We start from the raw sequence: 18,738 nt of genomic DNA, 5'->3' as shown, positions 1-18,738 counted from the left end.
GCTGAGCTGAGGCAGGATTAGGTGCACCTAGACCACCTCTGAGAGGGGTTTGTCTAACCTGTTCCAAAAAACACTTCCAGGTGCTTCCATGACCTCCCTGGATAACCTGGTCCAGTGTGCCCCTCTCCTTAGAGTTAGAAGTTTTTCCTACTATTGAACCTAACCTGCAACCTAAACTGATTCCTTCTTCTCCTGCCCTCGGTGAACTTGCTGAAGAATGGATCACTGTCCCCTTTAAACGTCTATAAAATAATAAATGGCCTAGAGAAGGGAGATCGGAGGCATCTGTTCTCCCACTCCTGTAATACTTGAACAAGGGGACAGCCTATGACGTTAAAAGGTAGGAAATTCAGAACTGATAGAAGGAAACATCTTTTCACACAGTGTGAGAGGAGATTGTGGAACTCACTGTCACAGAGAGCCATTGAGGCCAAGAAGTTAGCAAGAATCACAACGGGATTGGACATTTCATGGATAACAAGAATATCCAGGATTAGCACAGAATGGCGGAAGGGCTATTAAACCTCCTGCTATTAGAGACTAGGATGAGACCCACCAAAATTGTAGATTCTTTGGAGCAGGGACTGTCGTTTTGTTCTGTGTTTGTCCTGGGGTGTCCCAGAAATGTTTCACACGGCATGCACAACTGAACCCCCGAGCATCGCCCCCCACCCCAGGGCTCCCCACCTGCCCTCTCCCAGCCTGCTCCCTCACATGGGCACTCAATGCAGCTCCCCATACTTGAAGCAGGTCTTGATGCGGTGGCTGAGTGAGACCTGCAGGTGGAGCAGAGGGGATGGGGCTGGAGTAGGTGGAGTGAGGCTGGGCAGGCCCCTGGCAGGGAGCCCTGGTGCAGGAGTCAGCCCCCCAGTAGGGGTGAGGAGACGCAGCCTTGGTGGACCCACCAACAGCTCCGTCACGACAAGGGGACGGAAGGGCCCAAACTGAGTGAGTGGCATTACAATCTGGTGCATGGAGAGCTCAGCACTGCTCGGGTTTGGGCTATGGCCCCATCCTGGAGGGGCTGCAGGGCCAAATGTGAGCGGGCAGTGGGGCAGCAAAGGCTGCTTTTCCTCGCCGCTGCTATGGGGCCAGCTCCTGTACCAGGCTTCCCCCACCAGGGGTCTGCCCAGCCACCCCCGTAACATGCATGTGGACGTCACTGGTTTGTACAGCACCTGGCACAAGGGGGTCCTGGTCCAGGCCTGGGCTCCTAGGCGCTATGGTAATACAGATAATAATACATTCTAATAGGTAGGGGCAGAGTATCCCCCATCCGCCACCTTCCTCTGCAGCGTCAGGTACTGCCCCATTAGTGTCACTGCGCTAGATGGACCTGGGGGTGATCCAGCCTGGCCATTCCCAGGGATTGTGCCATGGGATCATAGAATCATAGAATCATAGAATCATAGAATATCAGGGTTGGAAGGGACCCCTGAAGGTCATCTAGTCCAACCCCCTGCTCGAAGCAGGACCAATTCCCAGTTAAATCATCCCAGCCAGGGCTTTGTCAAGCCTGACCTTAAAAACTTCCAAGGAAGGAGATTCCACCACCTCCCTAGGCAACGCATTCCAGTGTTTCACCACCCTTTTAGTGAAAAAGCTTTTCCTAATATCCAATCTAAACCTCCCCCACTGCAACTTGAGGCCATTACTCCTCGTTCTGTCATTTGCTACCATTGAGAACAGTCTAGAGCCATCCTCTTTGGAACCCCCTTTCAGGTAGTTGAAAGCAGCTATCAAATCCCCCCTCATTCTTCTCTTCTGCAGGCTAAACAATCCCAGCTCCCTCAGCCTCTCCTCATAAGTCATGTGTTCTAGACCCCTAATCATTTTTGTTGCCCTTCGCTGGACTCTCTCCAATTTATCCACATCCTTCTTGTAGTGTGGGGCCCAAAACTGGACACAGTACTCCAGATGAGGCCTCACCAATGTCGAATAGAGGGGGACGATCACGTCCCTCGATCTGCTCGCTATGCCCCTACGTATACATCCCAAAATGCCATTGGCCTTCTTGGCAACAAGGGCACACTGCTGACTCATATCCAGCTTCTCGTCCACTGTCACCCCTAGGTCCTTTTCCGCAGAACTGCTGCCTAGCCATTCGGTCCCTAGTCTGTAGCGGTGCATTGGATTCTTCCGTCCTAAGTGCAGGACCCTGCACTTATCCTTATTGAACCTCATCAGATTTCTTTTGGCCCAATCCTCCAATTTGTCTAGGTCCTTCTGTATCCTATCCCTCCCCTCCAGCGTATCTACCACTCCTCCCAGTTTAGTATCGTCCGCAAATTTGCTGAGAGTGCAATCCACACCATCCTCCAGATCATTTATGAAGATATTGAACAAAACCGGCCCCAGGACCGACCCCTGGGGCACTCCACTTGACACCGGCTGCCAACTAGACGTGGAGCCATTGATCACTACCCGTTGAGCCCGACAATCTAGCCAGCTTTCTACCCACCCTATAGTGCATTCATCCAGCCCATACTTCCTTAACTTGCTGACAAGAATACTGTGGGAGACCGTGTCAAAAGCTTTGCTAAAGTCAAGAAACAATACATCCACTGCTTTCCCTTCATCCACAGAACCAGTAATCTCATGATAAAAGGCGATTAGATTAGTCAGGCATGACCTTCCCTTGGTGAATCCATGCTGGCTGTTCCTGATCACTTTCCTTTCATGCAAGTACTTCAAGATTGATTCTTTGAGGACCTGCTCCATGATTTTTCCAGGGACTGAGGTGAGGCTGACTGGCCTGTAGTTCCCAGGATCCTCCTTCTTCCCTTTTTTAAAGATTGGCACTACATTAGCCTTTTTCCAGTCATCCGGGACTTCCCCGGTTCGCCACGAGTTTTCAAAGATAATGGCCAATGGCTCTGCAATCACAGCCGCCAATTCCTTCAGCACTCTCGGATGCAACTCGTCCGGCCCCATGGACTTGTGCACGTCCAGCTTTTCTAAATAGTCCCTAACCACCTCTATCTCCACAGAGGGCTGGCCATCTCTTCCCCATTTTGTGATGCCCAGCGTAGCAGTCTGGGAGCTGACCTTGTTAGTGAAAACAGAGGCAAAAAAAGCATTGAGTACATTAGCTTTTTCCACATCCTCTGTCACTAGGTTGCCTCCCTCATTCAGTAAGGGGCCCACACTTTCCTTGGCTTTCTTCTTGTTGCCAACATACCTGAAGAAACCCTTCTTGTTATTCTTGACATCTCTCGCTAGCTGCAGCTCCAGGTGCGATTTGGCCCTCCTGATTTCATTCCTACATGCCCGAGCAATATTTTTATACTCTTCCCTGGTCATATGTCCAACCTTCCACTTCTTGTAAGCTTCTTTTTTATGTTTAAGATCTGCTAGGATTTCACCGTTAAGCCAAGCCGGTCGCCTGCCATATTTACTATTCTTTCGACTCATCGGGATGGTTTGTCCCTGTAACCTCAACAGGGATTCCTTGAAATACAGCCAGCTCTCCTGGACTCCTTTCCCCTTCAAGTTAGTCCCCCAGGGGATCCCCAGGGGATTGTTCGCTCCCGGAGTGTGAGCCCTCATCCTGGTCACATGATGTCACATGATGTCAGCCCTGCCACCTGGCTGAGAGACTGGTTGTTTTTAGGCAGGAGAGTGATTAAGAACTAGCAAACAGTGAGCAATGAACACCCAACACCTACATGACTCCTCGCCCAGCCTGTGTGGAGTCTGTGTTCATGCAAAGAACAGCTGCTTCCCCAGCAGCTTGTGTGAGAAAAAAAACCTTTGCAAACAGGGGCGTGGATGGAAATAAGCAAATCAATCAGCCGGGCCTTTCTCTTGGTTTCCCCTTTGAGTCACCGTGTGGGGAAAGGACGGGGTTTCGATGGCAGGCCGCAGGAACAGCATCTTAGCGTCACGGGCAGTGCGAAAACCGGCTCTGTTGCAAGTATCAGTAACAGTGGGAAGCACAAAAGACAAAAAGCTTTCCTGCCGAGTCATCAGAGGGGCAAGCCCAGCTGGCCCCGTTACATCACAGCATGTCCTCTCCAGCCAGCGACCATATAAAATGCGAGGTCGTGCCTTGGGTTTATCCCCAGGTGCGCACTTGGAGTGACGGGTCTCATCAGGAGCTGAGGTACTGGCTAGGGCTGTATTCATGGGTCCCCAGGCTGCCTTCACCGTTCCAGGCTTGCCAAGCAGCTCCGTGGGGAGAGAGAAAAGCGGTTTCCCTGTGACGTGGCTCTTGCGGCAAAGGACCGGCCCAAAGTCAGGCTTTAGAGCTGAGCCGGGAACCCAGCCCTGAGAACCCAGCGCCAGGCCTGTAGCTTGCCCACGGGAAGCTCTGTGATGGGTCCTGGGAGCGCTGCACCATCACATGCTGCTAGCCCTGTACCTTCGTCTCCCTGCTCCAGGTGGTGAAGAGGATCCCAGCTCCGGGCCTAGAGGATGGTTTGGGCATTTGTCTTTGTTCTGCTGGGCGCTTGCTCTCGGGCGGAGGGAACCAATGCCGGCCTGAAAGGCAGAGTAACGCAGAAGGGCCTGGAGTACGGTCTGTGGCTTTGCATAATTATTACCCTGTTTGTTTTTCACCGGAACTGTGGCCTGTGCTCCCAGCCTGGGGCTTCCTTGTACAGAGACATCCCCAGGGCCCTGCTCTCCCTCTGAGCCAGAAACAGGGCCTGGCATCTGTCCCTTGGGATCCACGCTCTGGGAGCAGCCTCACCACTCCCTGCAGCATGTGCTGTATTAACCGAGGGGGATGACCTAACTCTGCCAGCCTGGGGAATGTTCCCAGAGCGCTCCTTCCCCTGCATGCTGTGGGGCAGCGTGGAGGGAGGATGTGTTCCCACAGCCCCTGGCTGCTCTCTGCAGTGCCCTGCTATGGCCCCTGACTGCTCCCCGTGGGCCCTGCCGTAACCCCAGCCTGCTCCCCGTGGGCCCTGCCGTGACCCCAGCCTGCTCCCCGTGGGCCCTGCCGTGACCCCAGCCTGCTCCCCGTGGGCCCTGCCGTGACCCCAGCCTGCTCCCCGTGGGCCCTGCCGTGACCCCAGCCTGCTCCCCGTGGGCCCTGCCGTGACCGCAGCCTGCTCCCCGTGGGCCCTGCCGTGACCCCAGCCTGCTCCCCGTGGGCCCTGCCGTGACCCCAGCCTGCTCCCCGTGGGCCCTGCCGTGACCCCAGCCTGCTCCCCGTGGGCCCTGCCGTGACCCCAGCCTGCTCCCCGTGGGCCCTGCCGTGACCGCAGCCTGCTCCCCGTGGGCCCTGCCGTGACCCCAGCCTGCTCCCCGTGGGCCCTGCCATGACCCCAGCCTGCTCTCTGATTCAAGGTCAGCAGTTCGGCCTGGAGCTGGTGAAGTCCCTGCTGAAGAGGGAGCATGTCCCGGATCTGAAAGGTTCATACAACATCCCTCTCATCGGGGACGTGGGCTATTCCGTGTCCAGGTAAGAGCGCGTCTCCTTCTCCCTGGTGCTGGGGCCAGGAACGCACTCATTGCCTCCCCCACACAGAGTCAGTGGGGCTCGCAGGCCCTCTGCACTGGACACCTTGGGCTCGTCCCTGGGACTCCTGGGTCCTTTGATGAGAGTTGCTCGGGGCTGGGCACGGGCTACGTGAGCTGGTTTAGTGCTGCAGGAGCTCCCACTCCACACATCTGCCCATCCCTCCATCCGTATGGGATGAGAGAACGCTCTCCCACCATGGCCCCGACCCCCCAGGAGACAGGGGTGCAGCCATGAGGGAGGACGGGGATCTCAGCGGCGGGGTGTTCCCTCCCTTCCGTGCCACAGATCCCATCGGGACTGGCTTCCTCAGCGGCAGGGTCAGAGCCGGCTTGAGTTGAGCCAGCACCACGGTACTGAGGTAGGGTGGCCTAGCAGTGCAGGCACCAGCCGGGGACCCGGGTTCAATTCCCTGCTCCACCCCAGACGCCCTTGGGCCACATGCATTATGTAAGGGAACTGTTGGGCCCGCACTGAAACTCAGTGCCGGTTTTTTGGTTGGTCCTCTCCCAGGGCCAAAAGAAACAGGGAGGGCCAATGGGAAATCAGGACTCTGAGACTGGCAGTCCGCAGGGCCAATGGGGAGAGGCCAATGATCCAGGTCAGGCTGATTGACAGGGCAGGCAGGCCAATGAGGAAGTCAGGAGGCCAGGGTCCCATGTAAGGTGGAGCGGGCGGGGCCAGAGGGGCAGAGCTAAGGGGAGAACAGGAGCCTGTCTGGGCTGGGAGCAGGGCCAGAGCTGGGGCCGGGGCTGGGGCCAGAGGAGCAGCCCCAGGAGCTGAGCTGGAGTCAGCGTGTGAATGGGGCTGGGCTCGGCGCCGGGGCCGGGCACGTGAGCGGCTGGGGAGTCCAGGGGCCCCGGGCCCCAGACCCAGCGCAGGGAGGCCCAAGGCCTTGCAGGCCGGGCTGGGAGGGGCTCGTGACCCCCATGTCCCTGCGCTCCCGAGACGGCCGGGGCGGGGTGAAATGAACTCTGCGGTGAGCAGTGGGGCAGGGAAGCAATCGGTGCAGAGACAGTGCCCCGGAGTGGGGACACCCTCGCCCCTGCCCTACGTGCCCACGACAAGACTGCGGGCCCAGCCCCCCAGGAATCCTGGGCCCAGCCGTGTCAGGGTTAGGAGGACTCTGCCACATAGGAGAGTGGAAGGGGGGCCCTTGAGGTCAGGCAGGCCCCTGGGTAAAGGGAGTGGGAGCGAGGACTCAGATCTTTTGCTAGCCCATTTCACCGGGGTCGTGTATAAACCAGGAAAGTTCCCCACAATAGCGGGACCATTCCCCCACTTACAGTTAGATGGTGAGGTGCCAGATGCTATGGTGATGGGTATTTTAGCTGGCTAGACTCTCCCTGCCGGCCATCTCTGTCACAGTCTCACCTCCAGCTCAATGTCTCTGGCCCCAGGACAGGTGCTGGGGCTCTGAGCCATGAGCTGCTTGATAGGACCTGTAACCTTGGCCTCCAAGAACAGGCAGCTGTTCTGCCCTCTGGATAGTGCCCACTGTGACTCAACTGCTGTGACTCCAGACTGCACCCGAGTGGCCAGGGCAGGAGCTCGATGCACCGAGCTGTTGTAGGCACATTAGAAATTAGGCGCCTTGAGTGTTTTTCTTGAACTTCCTCCACTAACAAGTCCTCTCAAAGCCCCATTCCCCTCGCACCTCGCCCACTCAGGCTGATCCCCATCCCCGCGTTCCCTCTGTGAGTGCCTCTCATCTCCTCTTAGCCACACGCTCCTTTCCACTGCATAGGTGATACCAAGGGACCTGCTGCCTTGTCTCACACCCCACGCAGAGAGCTCTGCCCCGACTTGCTCTAACACACACACACACAGATCTGACCTGCTTTCTCTCTCTCGCCCACACTCCCAGGATGAGCAACTGCAATAAATGTCCCTTTCCCCATGTTGCTAAAACCAGTGCTGCTCCCCGAGTGTTCGCACTGGTGAGGAACGGGGGGACATTCAGTCAAGCTCAGGGCGTGATTTTCCAGGATTCAGCACCCAACATGCCAAGTTGTCCTGAAAATTGTGGCCAAACACCCACCCACCCGCATGCAGACACACACACACATGCTGACACACACAGACGCCCCCCCCCTTCCCAGACACACACTCGCAGTTCTGGTCAGTTTCTCTAGAACCCAGCAGCCAGAGAGGCTGTGAAGAGAGCAGCCCCAGGAGTCCGTCTCCCAGCCACACACACTGTGGAGCGTGGCACCGAGGTTCCTGGAAGTTCCCGAGGTCCCCATGACAAGCTGTTACTGGGGTGTTTGGGGGAGCGTATGGCCTTCGGGCAGTCAGGCTGATGGGTGTCTTTCTGCTGCTTCGCAGGATCCAGATTCAAGAGCTGCAGCTGAATGAGTCGGTCGTAAGCTTCTCCGAGGGGACAGGTGTGAGGCTCGTGGTCAGCAATGCCCACATGCAGCTCAGCGGTGTCTGGCGAGTGAAAGTTCTGTTCATGTAAGGGTTAATCTGCCGCTGGTGCCGTGATGTGTGGCCATTGGGAGCCCTCCATAGCCCCAAGCACAACGGGGACCCCACCCCCACATTCCCCTCAGCTCCCCAGACTCCCATCAAGGGCCAGAGCCAGTTCAGATGCCATGTGCTATTCTCCACCACAGTCAGAGCGGGGTCAGCTCCACTGAGCGGGGGCTCTGGGGCGCGCACCTGCAGAGGTGACTTCCCCAGCCTGAGCGTGGCCTTGTGGGAAGGGCAGTGGGGCTGATGCTGGCACTATGGATGCTGATACAAGGTCTGGACAGGGGCCAGTTTTACTCAGGGGAGCAGTCAGACAGGGCCCCGCTTTGCTGCTGCTGTCTCCAGTGCCGCCCTGCGGTGCAACCCCAAGAGGGTGACGTTGAGCCCCCTTCCTGCCTGTGCTGAGAGCACTGATCCCCCGCCTGTGGGGCACAGCTCCTGCAATGGTTACCAGCTCCTCAGCCCCCCCACAGTGGTTTGCATTGGTTGCAGGCCCCAAGCCCTGCAGGGCCCTCATTTCCTAGCTCGGTCAATGGGTCTAAAAGGGTGTGTGAGTTCCTTTGCTAAAGGGACCAAGGGAAGGGAGCCCCAGATGCCGTCTCCTTTGCGGACATATTGCTCCCCAGGGGCCATCGGTGACACAGCCTGGGGGGTGTTCCTGCTACCTGAGCCTTGGTGCAGGAGCATAGCTGGAAGGGAGGGAAAGGAGCAAGAGGGAACCTCCCCTCATTCATCTCCTCCCACCATGCCCTGGCTCCCCTCCGTGGCTGCACAGATACCTGGGGAAGGGGGGGGCAGATTGGGAGGCACTGCTCTGGGGTGATGGAGCAGAAGGCAGGGAAAGGAGGTGACAACTCCGTGTGGGCGTAGTGGCACATTCTGGGCAAGGGGTGCTGAGTGCGGTTCGTAGGGGGGCAGGTGCCCCATAGGGCCCACCAGCACAGCTGGCAGCCTTGAGCAGAGGCCAAGGACCGGATGGGTCGTGGGGGTACCGCTCCCCCAACCCCTGGAGGAAGTCATAGAATCATAGAATATCAGGGTTAGAAGGGACCTCAGGAGGTCATCTAGTCCAACCCCCTGCTCAAAGCAGGGCCAATCCCCAATTTTTGCCCCAGATCCCTAAATGGCCCCCTCAAGGATTGAACTCACAACCCTGGGTTTAGCAGGCCAACGCTCAAACCACTGAGCTATCCCTCCCCCCCTGCGCAGGGCAGTGTGGGAAGCTGGCGCTGCCCCTGCTCTGTCCCTCTGCAGGTACAGCTCTGACTCCGCTCTCCAGTGCCGTCTCCCTGGGGCTCTCACCCCTGCCTCTGGGCCCGTAGCTAGGGCAGACCGAGCTCCGCTAGCCGGCAGGTGCTGAACTGCCTTGTGCTTTCCTCCCTTCCCAGACCCGACAGCGGCTCCTTTGACCTTAGCGTGAGGGACCTGTCCCTCTCCGCCGAGCTCGGGGTGAGCAGGGATGACAGTGGCCGTCCCCAGGTGTGGAGCACCAACTGCCGCTCCAGCATCGGGAGGCTGGATGTGAAGTTCCATGGTGGAGCCAGGTGAGTTCTGGCTTTCTGAGGCCCTGCTGCATCCCTTATCCCCCGAGCTGGGCTCAGCTAGGCTGCTTATGCTGTCAGCCCCCTTACAGGGGGGCACTCTTGGTGGCGGGGGGGCCTGCGCTCTGCACATCACGCCCTCTCTATCCCACAGAGCCCAGGCCTTCTCACTATCTGCACCTGGTGTAGAAAGCACCATGCTGAGGCTTGGACTGCAGGGCTGGCTGGGAGATGGGGGCAGGTTCGGAGCAGTCTTTTCAGAGGATCAGGTCATGTCTGTGGTTTTATTCCTCTAGGTCAGGGTGTCAGAGTCACTCTGCCGTGGGGGGCCAATCTACCTTTTTACTTATAGTCTGTGGCCAGGCTGATGACTTATGGGGCACGTCCGTCCATCCCCACAGATCTTCCATTGGCCAATTGCAGAGTCGCACAAAGAGGGAGGTTACAATATGGCCCTTCTTTACTAACTGAACTTTGACTTGGCCAAGTCACTCTTGTCTTCAGCCTCAGGCCTTGGGAAAAGCGATGCAGGTCTCTGCAGGGCTGGTGTGCAGCCTGCCTGTTTGCTTGGCCACTGCCACATGCAGTTACCCAGTCAGAAATTGTGCAAACCAGGCAGACAGAGACACACCTAGGTCACTGAAAATCGGGGTCTTGGTGAGCCAGCGCCATAGGTATAAATGTCAGTATCCCCGGAGATGAATGGGGGCAGGTCATGTCCCCTAGAGCTGTGGTTTCAGGCAGACGCAGGAAGATGGCACGGCAAGTTCTTGCAGTCAATAGTGAATGGAGGGCGGTGGAGTTTCATCCCAGGCTTTGAAGAGGTTGTCTGTTCAGAGTGGGATTTTCCAGTGCTTTGAGTGCTGCCTTAGACAGCCCTGGGAGTGTTACGGAGCTGGGCCAGCACTGAGTGCTTCGGGAGCTCCCACCCATAGCTATGCGCTAAGCACTGACTCTTCTCCTTCTCTCTCCCCACAGCTGGCTTTACAATCTGTTCACGGGGGCTCTCCAGGCACCCCTGCGGTATGAAGTAAATAGGCAGGTGAGTGTTTATCCTGCTGATAGCAGCTCCCCGGCCCTGTCTGCCAGGACTCGGGAGTTAGGAGGAGGGTGAGTTTGGCTAATGCTGAACAAGAGTCTTCCTTCCTGGCCTCTCCCACCAGGCACTAAACTCATTCGCTCATTGCCACTAGGGGAGCTGCTGAGTACAAGGTCCTTGTGGTGCGAGCCCTCCAAACACGGGTTATCAGCAGGGCTTGCTTCTACATCTTCAGCACAGCTCCACAGACCTTTCTCGCTTGAGCTAACTCCACTCACTGGCAGCAGTGGTAGGCTGTTATCCACTAGTGGATCAGGCCACTAGAGGGAGATGTTGGCCAGTGTGTTACACTTAGCCTTATTGTACCAGTGCTGGTCACTTCAGGTCTCCTGCTTAATGTACCTGGTACTTGGGGTGAAATATGGTCCCACTACCATCCCTGCCCCTGTGTGTCATGCTGGACACCTCTTCGTCCTGGGGCAGTGGAGAGCAGCTCCTGGGTGGGGATTGTATCAGTGTTTCTATTTGAAACCCAGCTGAGAAACCCAAGGCCATTCTGTTCAGAGGAGAGTTCTAAGCCTGAGGAAGTGACAAGGAAAGGAAGGAAGGAAATTAGACAGGAGGTGACTAAAGTATCCACAAACCCTCCCCATTCACCTTATGGCTGATCCTGAACAGCTCCTCCATGCCCCCACAAGAACTCCCAGCCTGTTCTTTCCTCTGGGAAAGGGTTTCTGAACCTGTAACATTCTCTTCTTCCATCCAGCTCTGCCCTGAGCTCGGGAAAGGGATCAGTGATCTGGAGCGAGTCCTGAAGACCATGCAAGGTAAGAACTGGGATCCATGGAGACCTGTAGCAACATGGGGGGCAGATGGGATGAGTTATCTGAAAGCCTGAGAATTGGGGCAAATATCAGGGAATACTTAGGTGTGGAATCAGGGTGTGAGGCAGCAGGACGGCTGAATCTGGGCCGAAACCTAGACTTTATCCAGGATGCAAATTCAACTCAGCTGGTGATTAAGAAGAAATGAAAAAAGACAGGCTGGTCCCCCAGCTTTTTCTGTGGGGCATTGGGGTTGACTCAGACGAGCTGTCTGGATGTTATCGACTTGGGAGGGGATGGGAGGACTCACTGGTTTGGATTGTGCTGCAGTGTTCCTCTGTCTGTGGCTTCTCTGCAGTCTCAGCCCAGCTCGACCCCTTTGCTGCAATTGACTACTCCTTGGTCAACAAGCCAGTGATTGCCAGGGATCATGGAGACATGGACCTGAAGGTAAAGCAGCCGGGCGGGGCACCAGACCCCCTTCGAGAAGGAGGTGGACTTCCCAGAACATTGTGGGTGTCTTCTGGCCCGGATCTGCTGGGAGCAGGACACCTGCCAAGCAGGAAAACGACGGCCTGGGCAGAGAGCAGCCACGACATTTGTAAAGGGAAAATCTGCTCTTCAGGGGCAAAGTGGGAAAATCGAAATCTATGACTCTTCTGCTGGCATGTGCTGTCTACGCAGAGTGCAGTCCTGGTGGTTGGGCACTGCACCTCTCTCTAGGTGTGGGGGGAGCAGAGCGGCCAGTGTGACTTGCCCCTCCATGGACCCGCACCTACCCCTGAACCCAGTCAGGCTTGGTTGCTCACCATTAGGGCTGATTGCCTGTCTCTGGAGTGATGGAGCCTGCAGCTTCCTGCTTTTCTCAGGCCTCCTGTGACATCTCAGGCTAGAGGGACGTTAGATCATTGGCTCTCACCTCCTGTCTGGCCAGGCCAGAGAGTGCCCCCGTCCCCCTTGCACTGAGCCTAATGACTTGTGTTGGGCTAAAGCAGATTTGCTGTTCTGCAGACCGCCCTAGCACGTGCTGGCAGAGCCGGACACATGAGGCTGAGTCCCAAATCCACTCTATTGGCCAGCAGTTGCTGTGATTCTCTCCTGTGCAGCCCACCCAGACCCGGGCCTGACCCAGCAGTCGCCCCATCCCCCGGGGAGTGGTGCGTAACATGTCCTTTCTCCATCCCCACAGGGCGAGTTCTATGGCGTGGGCAAGCACACAGAGAGCCCCTTTTCCCCTGCCCCTTTCCTGCTGCCCGACGAGGGTGACCACATGCTGCTCCTTGGCCTCTCCGAGTTCTCGGCCAACTCGGCTGCGTTCGTCTACTTCACGGCAGGGGCCTTGCGGAAAAACTTCAGGGACGACATGGTACGGCACTGGGACAGCCAGCGATGTAGGATGCGGGAGGGGCCACTCTGCTTTCTGGGCTGGAGCAGAGGGGAGCTCTCTCCTCTCCCTGATTTGGCTAAGCAGCTCCCAGGACATCTCCCCCTTCCTCCATGACTGGTGCGGTGAACACTCCCCCTGCTCTTTCAGCCCCAGAATAGGGTGACGCTCAGGAGCCTGTGGGCCCTGTGCAGCCCCCCGGGAGACCCGACCTTTCCCGATAGCTGCATCCAGTTGCTGCAGGAGATTTTGCTATATGATTTCAGTGCTGTCTGGAGGGGAGGCTGTTTATCTACAGAGCAGGTACAGCACCAAAGCCAACGTGCCCCAGCGCTGCCCACAAGGGGACAGCACCTGTCCAGATTTTCCCAGGATCGTCCCTCGTTTGAGGTCGCTGACCTGCGAGAGCTGTATGGGTGCTCAGCGCAGGCTGTCAGCTGGCAGGTTTATGGGCTCAGGATCATCCCGCATGTCCTGGGTTTTTGCATCTCAGAGGTGGCGGCCCTAGGGGAGTGAGAGCAGAGCAGCTCCGAGCAGAAGGCCGCCCAGCCCACTGGCAGCCTCCCTGGCCTGTCCCGGGTGGCATTTGCTCAGGCACTGGGACGTGCTCTCCCAGCAACCCGGTGTCTCATGTGTTTGTGTTGCAGATCCCAAAGCGCTCCCCCATCCGGCTGAACACAGGGAGCATGGGGCTGTTCTTCCCAGAGGTGAGTCAGCTGGGGCAGCCACTTTGCCCTCACCGCTGCGCCTGGCACAGGGGCAAACGCATCCCCACTAACTGAATCTGATCCCTGCCCATGAAGTTCAGATCCCTGCCCACGAAGGAAGACGGGAGGGGGATCACGTGCCCATGGACAAGGGTCGGGGTCATGCAGTCCCAGAGGGCGTGGGTTAGGGGTCAGGGAACAGGGTCATGTACACACAGGGTTTGTGTCGCCCTCTGTACGTATGGGGGGATGGGGCAAGGTTGCGGGGCCGGGGGGAGGATGGTAGCCTATGCCCCAGGCGGCGGGATGTCTCTCTGGCTCGGGGCTGAGCACTGGCTGTTTCTGTCCGTCTCACGGGCCGCTCTGTTGCTCTCCCTGGCTCAGCTGAAGAAGCTCTACCCTGACATGCCCATGGAGCTGCACCTGTCTGCCCGCAAGCAGCCACTGCTGACCTGCCACCCGGACAGCCTGGCCCTGGCCCTGTTTGGTGCAGCCGAGGCCTTTGTCGTCCTGCCAAACGCCACCCTGGCCTCGGCCTTCCTGCTGGACCTGGTAAGCACTGGGCACACCCCTGGGCCGCTGCTGTGCCCACTCACCTGGCATCCTGGATCCCTCTCTCCTCGGGGCCCGGGTGCATTGGTGCAGGGCTGGCATGGCCCCAGCTCTCTGGCTTGAGGGTCGTGGGGTGTTGGGGGAGGGCTGGTGTCCCGCGCTCTGGAGCTGGGATTCTGGGGGGTGGGGGAGAGGGGCATGGATATTGTGGGGCCTCCGGGGCCACATTTTAGCTGCTGTTGCTGATAACAAGAATCGTCTCACTTTGTTGGCAGGATGCCAGCCTGGCGGGGCAGCTGCATCTCGACTCAGCCAAGGTCGGGGGCTCCGTGGCTCTAACTAAGTGAGTCTGGGGCTTGTCTGGAGCCTCCCCTCCCCTTCCCACAAATGTCCCACACCCATGAGAGGTTATATCCCCTGGAGTTTATAACCCAGTCCTGGCCCCTCTCTGGGATTTACATGGACACCCCACCTCCAGGGGCTTATGTCTCAGCCCTGGGGATCCCCTTCCAGCTGGGAGCCCCACTCTACCCCCACTCCTCCCAGGACTGATAGCCATCCAGCGAGAAACCCAACTCAGAGCTCTCCCAGCAGCGCTGCATCTCCTGAGCTCAGCCTCCCCTTCGGCGCCCGGCCTGGCTCCATGGGACACTGTGAGCCACTTCCGCTGTGGGGAGACCCCGCTCAGCTCTGACCTTTGTCTCTGTGTCTTCAACAGCTTCAGCATGTCCGTGGTGCGGTCCCACATAGGCTCGGTCCAGGTGAGCCGTGCCAGCGGCAGGGCTGGGAGGGCGGCAGGGAAGGGCAGGACAAGGAGGTTTCCAGGGGCCTAAATCCTCAAGGGCGCCTCACATTGTGCACAGCCCTTGCTCAGGCAAAGCTGCCCCGACACTGCAAGGGGAGACTGGCCTGAGGACCGCGGAGCGCTGAGCTCCGACTGCAAGTATCAGATGACAGCTGCCAAGCAGATCCCAGGCAGCAGTGCAGCCAGAGTGCGATGCACTGGGCGTGTGGACCACCCACAGACCCTGGTCGTCAGCTAGAAGCAGGAGCCTCTTCTGCATGAGCTAAAAGCCCTGTGGCCCTCAGCTAAGGCTGCCGTAGATTAATTAATCTCCACGTGGTCTTGGTGCCGCTCGATGGGACCGAACACCACACCCAGGAAGTGTGTGAGTTACACTTGTGCACACAGGATACACACACGTGCACACTTGAAGCCTGTCACTCACATTTGCGTGACACCCACTCCCACATACACTCATCCACAGCCTGTCACCCTCCCTCCTACAGTCGCTTTCACTCACATACAGTCTCTCCTTTCCCTTGTTCCCACACTTACCCTCGCACCGTCAGCACCCCACGCCTGGCCCTTGCACACACAGCTCCTCCCCTGCACTGCCCAGCTGGGTCACATGGTGTCCCCCCAGCACATAGACAGCTCGTGTGCCCCCTGGTCCACACAGACTGAGGAGCAGAGGGCACGGCCCCGCCGGCCCCAGGGAGCCAGGCTCTGCCCCGCACCCCACACGGCCCTGTTGGCCCCAGGGAGCAAGGCTCTGACCCGCGCCCCGCATGGCCCTGCCGGCCCCAGGGAGCCAGGCTCTGCCCCGTGCCCCGCACGGCCCTGTCGGCCCCAGGGAGCCAGGCTCTGCCCTGAGTCCCGCACGGCCCTGCTGGCCCCAGGGAGCCAGGCTCTGCCCCATACCAGCTCTCACCAGCTGGCTTTGTGTTCTGCAGGTGAAGACTCTGGAGACCCTGCTGAAGCTTGCGCTGCGGATGGTTGCATTGCCAATGGCAAACAGTAAGTCCTGCCGCATTTCCCCACCCCGTTTCCTTGCTCTCAGGGTAGCAGTCCCCATCCTGGCCATCCTCGGGCTCTGGGTCCTCCCCCCTAACCAGAGCTCCTTTCGTCTCCCCAGAGAAGCTGAAGAAAGGATTCCCCCTGCCCAGCGTCTATAATGTCAGCCTGGTGAATCCCCGTGTCAAAATCAACCAGGTAGGGATCAGCCATGGCCTTGGCTCCATGTCGTACCCAGTGTCTGCACTGGGAACCCCCAAGCCCTTGGCCAGGGGTACCTTTTCAAACTGCACAGGGGAGGGGGAGCATCTTTGACCGTGATTCCAGGGGCTACCTGAAAACTCTAGTATTTTTTGGAAGACAACTTAGCAATTATCTGGCAGAGCACTGTTTCTAATTCCTATATAGAAGAAAGAAAAATAAATAAATATTAGCCCCACTCACCTCTAATACCAACATGTTCTGACATCTTGTGGCAAGTCACTTAAGGGATACTGCTTAGGTTTAAAATTTTAATGTATATTCTTACTTTGTGACTAACTCTGCAGGGACAGAGACCCCATCAGGACTCCTGGGTTCTACCTCAGCTCTGGGAGGGGAGTGGGGTCTAGTGAGTTACAGCAGGGGGAAGAAGAAAAGGAGTACTTGTGGCACCTTAGAGACTAACCAGTTTATTTGAGCATGAGCTTTCGTGAGCTACAGCTCACTTCATCATGCTCAAATAAACTGGTTAGTCGCTAAGGTGCCACAAGTACTCCTTTTCTTTTTGCGAATACAGACTAACACGGCTGTTACTCTGAAACCTGTCAGCAGGGGGAAGATACATCTGGGTTCTATATAAGAACATCAGAATGGCCAGACTGGGTCAGACCAAAGGTCCATCTAGCCCAGTATCCTGTCTTCCGATAGTGGCCAGTGCCAGGTGCCCCAGAGGGAATGAACGGAACAGGAAGTCACCAAGTGACCCATCCCCTGTCCCCCATTCCCAGCTTCTGGCAGACAGAGGCAAGGGTCACGCAGAGCATGATGTTGGATCCCTGCCCACCCTGGCTAATAGCCATTGATGCCTGGCCTCCAGGAACATATCTAGGTCTTATTGGGAAACAATGGTATAGTTTTGGCCTTCACAACATCCCCTGGCAAAGAATTCTACCAGTTGACTGTGAAGACATACTTCCTTTTGTTTGTTTTAAATCTGCTGCCTGTTATTTTCATTGGGTGACCCCTGGTTCTTGTGTTATGTGAAGGAGTAAATAACACTTCCTTATTTACTTTCTCCACACCAGGCATGATTTTGTTAGACCTCTATCATATCCCCCTTAGTTGTCTCTTTTCCAAGCTGAAAAGTCCCCGTCTTACTAATCGCTCCTCATACGCGTGTACCATACCCCTAATCTGTTCTGTTGTTCTTCTCTGTACCTTTTCCAAATCCAGTGTATCTTTTTTGAGATGGGGCGACCACATCTGCACGCAGTATTCCAGATGTGGGTGTACCTCTCTCCATTCTCCCCATTTATTCCTATCTTTTGTTTCCTATTTTAACTCGAGTGCCTGACAGTGCTTTCAGGATCATCTAATGATCCTTAATTTAATTTAATGACAAGCCTTTTGTAATCTTAATCACCCTGCCTCTGTTTGTAAACAAACTCCCTGCTCCAAAGGCAGAGGCTGGCAGCAGCACAGAACTCATCACATGGCCGTTCCGAGGTCCAGCTGGGGCTAGAATGTGTGCTGTGAGCAGACCTCAGGTACAAAACTCGGGGGAAGGAACTAGCGCTCCTCTGCCCCCCCAAATGGTGCCCCTGGCCTTGGGTCTTGCAGGGGCCTTGCTCACACCTACCCCAGCAGCGACCCCTGCTGGGGGGTCTGTGAGCCCATATGGCCAGTGCTCCTACACCAGCCGTGAAACAACCCCACAGCGCTGTCATGAAACACGGACGGACTCTCATCCTGCCATTTTGTCTTCCCAGGGGTTTGTGTTGGTAGCTACAGATGTGCAGTACAAGGCTTGAGCTGCCGGGGCTGGGTAGCCCCCCTTGGAGAGAGCCGCTGCCCAACAGGAGAACGTGCAACCCCCCATGGCTCCCCTCGCCCCCTGCATCCTGCTGCTGCCGACCCTGGAGCTGGCCTGGAGACCAGGGCCAGAGGGGGGGATTTTGTGTCACTTTAAGTAAAACTGAATTTTTGATGCACTCAGTCTTGTCATGTTAAAGCCTCCCCTCTGACCCTCCCCCTCCAGCAGTCCCCAATTTGCTCCAGATCTTCCCCTCCCCACAGAGACGTTCCAGTCCCCCTAGCCCTGAGCCCGCATCTCTGATCCGCCTGCTGGCTGGAGGGGACGGGGAGAGACAGCTTTAAGCCCCCTTTGCACCTCCCTGTTCTGGGGCTGGGCCCTACACAGGGCAGCCCCTGGGCTGCTCTAACTCACGCTAGGCTGGCTACAGTCACCAGGGGCCTACAGTGTTGTGCCTCTCCATCCATACCCCCATCTCCCCAGCCCTGCCTGCCGCACATCCCTTCTGTCAGGGGCTGCGCAGGAAGGGAGCCTAGAGCCACTGAGCCAGGGGTGGGTGGGTGAGCAACACGCAGACCCCTGCTGTACCTAAGCAGCAGGATTTCTGGGGCATGCTGTCCAGGGGCCCCGCACATCCCCCGGAGCTGGGGGTACAATGGGTACGGCCACCAGGGAGTGTGGGACGGCACCCCCCACAGCATAGCACCCAGCACTCCCTCACGCGGGGCCCAGGGCCCAGGCCCCTCTCATGCACCCTGGGGCGACAGCAGGGCCGTGGGAAGACGGGAACACAAAGGGAACATTGGCCTGCAGCTGTGCTCAAGGCTGGGGCCCAAGCCGCACACAGGGTCACAGGTCACCAGCCTGCAACGGCCCCAGCACTGTCGCTGCCTGCATCAGGCTCAGGAGCCAGCGGGCTGCAGACCAGTGGCTCCAG

The 18,738-nt window shown here is 57.4% G+C and overlaps 1 protein-coding gene across 1 annotated transcript; it reads left to right on the top strand.

The window, feature by feature from the left end:
- The first annotated feature begins 4,416 nt into the window (after positions 1-4,416).
- Positions 4,417-17,799, top strand: LOC144273898 (bactericidal permeability-increasing protein-like). Its single transcript, XM_077832613.1, has 15 exons — positions 4,417-4,519; positions 5,296-5,410; positions 7,796-7,924; positions 9,331-9,486; positions 10,462-10,525; positions 11,289-11,349; positions 11,705-11,796; positions 12,536-12,712; positions 13,378-13,437; positions 13,822-13,989; positions 14,265-14,332; positions 14,708-14,750; positions 15,727-15,790; positions 15,909-15,985; positions 17,758-17,799. The coding sequence occupies exons 1-15, from the start codon at positions 4,417-4,419 to the stop codon at positions 17,797-17,799; spliced, it is 1,419 nt and encodes a 472-aa protein (XP_077688739.1).
- The last annotated feature ends 939 nt before the right edge of the window (positions 17,800-18,738 follow it).

This window comes from Eretmochelys imbricata, chromosome 13 (assembly GCF_965152235.1).
Source record: "Eretmochelys imbricata isolate rEreImb1 chromosome 13, rEreImb1.hap1, whole genome shotgun sequence".
Taxonomy (NCBI): domain Eukaryota; kingdom Metazoa; phylum Chordata; order Testudines; family Cheloniidae; genus Eretmochelys; species Eretmochelys imbricata.
Note: the sequence above shows the minus strand (reverse complement) of the source record. Positions and strands in the feature narration are given on the sequence as shown.

Coding starts and splice junctions, on each gene's coding strand:
- LOC144273898 (XM_077832613.1), top strand. CDS start 4,417: ATGGTTTGGGCATTTGTCTTTGTTCTGCTGGGCGCTTGCTCTCGGGCG. Junction 4,520..5,295: donor GCAGAAGGGCCTGGAGTACG/GTCTGTGGCTTT, acceptor CTCTGATTCAAG/GTCAGCAGTTCGGCCTGGAG. Junction 9,487..10,461: donor AAGTTCCATGGTGGAGCCAG/GTGAGTTCTGGC, acceptor CTCTCCCCACAG/CTGGCTTTACAATCTGTTCA.